Consider the following 6,358-nt stretch of genomic DNA (forward strand, 5'->3'; position numbering starts at 1 on the left):
GGGGCTCATTTGGATATTCATAGAACCGCCTTTACTAAATGAGGCAAAAAATCAAGCTATTTTAAGGCATTATGAATTTTTTTCAAGGAAAAAACACATTTAAATATGTAATTTTGGTGATCAAAGATGAGTTTTAAGGGATAAAGTTATTGACTACAGGGCGACTAACTTTTAAAACGTAAAGGTTCGCACAAAGAGTTTTACAAACTAAAGACCATCAGTAGTCGCCATATTTAATGTCACGTGAACGAGCAGGATGTTATTATGACTGAGAGATCAATATATGGATCCAAAAACCTATAAATGTAACAAAGAGCCTTTTTTTAGACTACAAAAGAGCAACTGAACACCCCTACAGTGAAAATGGTTCTTAATAAGTTTGCTAAATTTTTGGAACCATTAAAGACAAGTGTGAAGCATGAAATATCTACAGTACAATCAAACTCAACCGAGTTGTTATCTAGAAGCTCTCTCGTCTACAGCGTCTCCAAGTTCACTAACAGCGGGACGCTGGTTTCCAAGACAGCGTCCTAAACATCCATACACACACCCTGAATTTTCATCTGAGCACTGCTGATGGTGCAAAAACGAACAACAGACAGATCGGAACACACACACACACACTCACACACACTCGTGCAAAGACCCCCTGTGTTTCTTTGTAAACCCGCTTTGTTGAACCGCCTTCCCACAATCCAGCATCCAGTCCAATTGCTAGGTAGACTTGTGACGGAAAAGAAAGCATGCAAGATGACAATGTCTAATTAATCTCCATTCAGAGCGGCTGTGAGGCGGGTCCAGAGCGCTCCGGTCGCCGTGGGCAGGGGGTGAGATGTTTGAGCGCCGCTGCCACGGAAACTGGCCCTAATTGGACTATCAGACTGACTCGCTTTGACCTCGTATTGACGGCTCGGTCTTATGAGTTGTGAAAGTAAACATGGGCTTCAGCAAAAACAGCTCCACCATTCAGATCCCGAAAAGAGAAAAATGCACTCCAGAATCAGATCGAGCCTTGGGAGATTTTCAGTGAGCGACATGGGTTTTTTGATGACCGATGCCGATATCTTAGAGAGCAGGTGTCTGATGTAAAGCTGATATAGGCCTATATGATATCACACAATTTAATATTTAATTAGAGGTCAACAGATTGATCGCTTTGCCGATTAATCGGCACCGATAACCAATCGCTGGGACAATCTGTTATCGGAAAAAATCCACGCGATAGTTTTTCCGTGTTTCGTCCATTGCTGGAGCGGCTGAGAACGGTCTGCCGACATTAAACTGCACGAGAGCGACCTCTAGAGGTGAAATAAAACCATCACTGACGCCTCGTGGAGTTTGTTTTGACACGTGCGCTGCGCGCGGCACAGAGCGGGACACAGTTTAATCACCGATCCAAATGCGCTGGACCATATGAGATTCTACACAGTTCAGCGCATTTGGATCGGCGGTTCGTAGTTCGACTGATCGAGTCTGTTTTTCAAAGATGGATTCTGCTTATATACGTGAAGTTGACTGTATGTATAAAATATCTTCTTATTAAACTGTCTGGACACTTACACAGTTCTCAATGCTTCGGTTTGCATGTAGGGACCCTCATTATGCTACCGTGTTAGTGTGGGGCTATTTTGAGCCTTGTTAGTGGTATTAACAAGCGATTTTTATTTGTCATTACTCCATGCCCCATATACTAGCGTTATACTAGCGTTATAGGCTAAACTGTTTTTACAGATAAAACTATTTACATTCGATAATCATGAAAACAAATCTCAGATAACGGTTGACTAGGTAACAATGTGTAATTAGACCAAAGGTTCATTTTGCACCGGAGTTCTCCTTTAAAGTTCAGCACAATTGAATGCGTTATGTTTTTTCACCATTAAGTATCCACTCGAAAAACTATCGGGGGATTAAAGTTGTTATCGGTAAATCCACTATCGGTCGACCTCTATATTTAATTTTAACGATTACTGCAATAAAACGTGTATTTATTTTACATAATATTTACTAAAACGAATTAAATAAATAATTTAGGGAGGCAGGGGGAATCTGTAAAACACTTTATATTTATAAATAATTTGAAAATTAATCATTTAAACTTGATCAAAAAATAGATAATTAGGAACTTCTTGATTATGCAATCCTATTTTTCACAAATAAAGAAGCTGTAATGTCCAGACTACAGAGGAAGATGGTCACTGGTCAATATCAAATGTGCCGCACAGAATTCCTGAAATAAACACTTATTTTGCACAATCTTTACTCAAATTCACCCCCCAAAAAATGTGTATTATTCATTGACAAGGCTGTCCGCAGATTTGGGGGAACGAACACTTCTGCCATTCAAGCGTACATGGTTATTATCAGCCAATGACAATCATCGCGAAACGACTGTATATTGGTCAATCACAAGCTAAAAGTATTCATACACTAATAAATCAGCTTGGGTGGCCAATTTGCCAATACCTGGCCCTTCTGAAACTATCATCTGCATGAGCCGATGACCATGTTTTCCTGTGAATTACAAGTAAATATTTTGTAGTATTGATTTAATCATTTGCTATGATTGAATAGTCATATTTTATTTCCTCATACAGCAATATATAGTCCACTCTGTCCATCCATATCAGAATTGGCCACCTTATATGTGAATGCATGCTTTGAAGGTTGAATTACAGAATGTGTTTCAAAACCTATGGACCATTAATTTAACAGCATCATAAGGATGATTTGGAAAAGGAGGACACCTATGATGCCCAGAAATCCTGTCCAGGTATAGCTTGGTTTCATTAAGAGATACAGAGATTGAAAGATAAGATAACCCCCCTTAAATGATCAATGGTGGCTCTGACTAGATATCTAAAGCAGTTTCCTGTGGCCATTGTGTGCAAAACAGCCTCTGATTGTCCATCAGTAGGTGCTGGAGATAAACTCAGGTGTTTAATAACGCATTGTCTTGCTATTTTGAGAGGATACTGGTGGAGTGGGCCGGCTAGGGTGGGGTAACACAAGACCCCTGTCCAACCTGAGCGTCATCATGCAGGAATGCCATGGCACAGAGCACGTGAACGGGGCCAGAACCGGCTCGCGCAAAACAACCGCTTGTAATCAGTCCTGGGAAATGTCGAGTGTGTGTTTACAAACAGAATGTGATGCTGGATGCCTCTTGGAAATGGTAAGGCGTAGGGAAGACCGGGGCAAGTTGTCACAGGGAGTTTCATGACCCGCTATTAGGGGCATGTTGTCACAAAAACTGGACTTTTTTCATAGCAATAGTGTGGATGTTTAATGGCTGTTCTGTAGCAAATAGTCAATGCACAAACTGACTGCCACACGTAAACCCAAAATATTTACTGCACTAAAGAGTGTGACAACTAGCCCAGTCTCGTGTAATCCTATGTTTAGCCGTCTTGTTTAATCAGATTATTGATTTCCCAACGTGTTTGCTAACAAAACAGCATTTTCAACTCACCGGCCACGCGAAACTGAAGGGCAGCACAATCCTGGATTTATCGTTCGTGTTGTCGAGGGGCTTGACAGAAAAAGTATTCCCACCGATAACGGGAGTAGATCCGCTTCCGTAACTGCACGGGCCTCCCGAAGACACCCGCGACTGATACTCCTTCAAACACACGCGGAAAAACGTATCGCACTCGTCCGCCGTGCATGTGCGGTCCAACGCGGCGCGTGCGCCGTCACAGCACGCGCCGCTCTGCAGCTCCCCGTTCACGTTCTGCACGGACAGAACCTGCATCTCAAAATGCCCCGATGCCTCACATACCTGGAACAACAAATACGCAAAAATGTTAATATTAATGTCAACATCGTTGACATGTGGATTAAATCTATCTATCTATCTATCTATCTATCTATCTATCTATCTATCTATCTATCTATCTATCTATCTATCTATCTATCTATCTATCTATCTAAGTGCCAAAAATGTTTGTTTTTTCCAGATGTTGTGTGCAAAAATAATCAATATCCGTAAACCTTAAAAGCTTTAAAAAAAAAAAAGTTTCAAGCTAAATGTGAGATCCAAGAAAAACTGCGAAACTCCTATAGGCTATCTTGGTTTCAAATCTATTTCAGTGTAAATGTTCTGATAGCATCATCACATGTCACATTTAGAAAAGCCAAACCGCACGTACCCGCATCCACAGGCACCGCAAAAGCACATGAACGGACAGCACCGCAAAACTTGGACTCCGTCTCAGAATCATGCCTCCTCTGTCTGTCTGTTCGCTGTGAAACTACGCGCTCATCCGACACACGGCTCTCATATAGTGCCTCATGCACGAGGACTGAGCCGCTCAGATCCAATAGAGGACAGATTCCCTGATGCCCCTTTAGAGGCTCTATTATCCTCCACTCTATTCTTGTATTGTCCTTCTGTTTTTACAACAATGCCCACGGGCTGGAGAGGAAAAGCTGCGAATGCGACTGAGCGAACGCTCCATCTATACAGCGCGTTCACGGAGGAGGGGCGGGGCTGGCACTTGGGATGCTTACATATTCATGAGTGGGCGGGGCCACGGTGGAAATAACATCCACCTTGTTTTCCAAAGCCATTTTTGTCGACCAATTATTTTGAAGAAGAAGAAAAAAAAAATTGTTAAATATTAGGCTAAATCGAAAACAAATGGTATGAGGATTCAAAACCAAAATAAAATGTTTACTTTGGAAAATGTATGCATACATAAGACTTTATACAAGAATTTTAGAATAAATAAATTAAAATGTGATATATATGTAATTTAATTTGTATTTGCGGTCACATAATTTTTGCAGCACATGTTTTTTCTCCCCCAAAAATGTAAGCCTTTTTGCAAGATTTAGCCTACGTATTTCAAATAATAGTAAAATTCCATCAAATTAAATTGAATAATCCTTATATATTCATATTATGAATTAAGAATATCAAATGAGTAAAAAAAATAGAGCATAATAAAATATTTTGAATAAATCTTAAACTTACATTTTTTTTAAAGGAATAGGCCTACTAATCACATACACGAAATGGTCCATTCCCTTGTTCCATTAAGATTATAATAATTTATTATGATTATGGTCATTTTCGCAAAATCGCAACCCATGATTTTTCTCTACTAAAGACATATTTTTAACGTTTCATTGTCTCAACAATCAGTAGGACAATCCATAACTGACTATACGTCTATACGTAAAGTATCATCTTCATTCAGGTCAAATTAAACCTGGTGTCTGTCCTGTCTAGGTTCACACAACTCAGACAGCATACTCGTGATTTCTGACAGTTTATTCCCATGAGCCTGCATAGGCGTTATCTGCGTATCAACATGCCAGAGATGTCAGTCTGAATCGCTCTCTGACCCTCCTTCCTGGTGTCTCTGCCTTATTGCATTTTACTTCACTTGATTGCATTCTAATGAGGTTCATTCGCTACACATTTCGGCACAAGTTGCCATTGTGACAGTCCTGTAATTACGCATATATTATTCATGAGCAAGAACCGTGAATATCACCACACAGGGCCACTGCTAGTTCTCCATTGTTTTTGCCACAGTCTTTTCATGCCTGTAATGGCAGCTGGTCGGAGACGGCCCTTTCTCGGGACGACAAACTGCTCTTTTCAAAGCTAAACGTGAAGCGGTTAATCATCTCCCAGTCCGTGCTTGAGGAGTCCCTAATGAAAAGAACATGACAGGAATAGGGGGATGGAGAAGAAAAGGGGAATCTCCTGTGAAATAGAGATGGAGGAAGGAGGGGCTGATAAAGGTGGGGGTCTTTATTTTTAAATTAGAGCAGCTGGGTCTCACTCTCCTTAAAGAGCGGTCATGAATAGATTATGGCACAGCGCTAGGAAACACGCCCCCTCCATGTGGGGCACGCCCCCTCTCTTTAGGACACGCCCCCTCCGCCTCTGCTGGATGCAATGAACTGCATTACATTGACAATCAAGAGAGCAGGTATGATTCATCCACACATATACTGTAAAATAACATAAAAGGATTATCTCACGAACAAGTAAATACAGTTCAGTAAGACTTCTGCTCACCAAAACTGCATTTATTTGATCAAAAATGATAATATTGTGAAATATTATTACAATTTCAAATAACTTTTTTACATTTGAATATATTGTAAAATGTAATTTATTCCTGTGATGCAAAGCTGAATTTTCAGCATCATTGCTCCAGTCTTCATCGTCACATGATCCTTCAGAAATCATTCTAATATGATGATTTGATGCTCAAGAAACATTTCTGATTATTATCAATGTTGAAAACAGTTGTGATGCTTCATATTTTTGTAGAAACTGGGATTTTTTTTCGTGATTCTTTGATGAATAGAAAGTTCAAAATTGATGTTTTTCCAA

At 40.2% G+C, this 6,358-nt stretch overlaps 1 protein-coding gene across 2 annotated transcripts in view; it reads right to left on the bottom strand.

Annotated features, from left to right (window-relative positions):
• jag1a (jagged canonical Notch ligand 1a) overlaps positions 1-4,475 on the bottom strand; it is a 32,231-nt gene extending 27,756 nt beyond the window's left edge. Inside the window, exons 1-2 of one of the 2 annotated variants that reach the window (XM_079617262.1) lie at positions 4,152-4,475; positions 3,473-3,781 (exon numbers count right to left, since the gene is read on the bottom strand). In XM_079617262.1, coding sequence (XP_079473388.1) covers positions 3,473-3,781; positions 4,152-4,223 — 381 coding nt within the window. In that variant the 5' untranslated portion in view covers positions 4,224-4,475. The remainder of the gene's footprint in view (positions 1-3,472; positions 3,782-4,151) is intronic. The other variant, XM_079617261.1, reaches the window with a different exon arrangement.
• Positions 4,476-6,358: the final 1,883 nt, after the last annotated feature.

Source organism: Phoxinus phoxinus (assembly GCF_949152265.1).
Source record: "Phoxinus phoxinus genome assembly, chromosome: 6".
Lineage (NCBI taxonomy): Eukaryota > Metazoa > Chordata > Actinopteri > Cypriniformes > Leuciscidae > Phoxinus > Phoxinus phoxinus.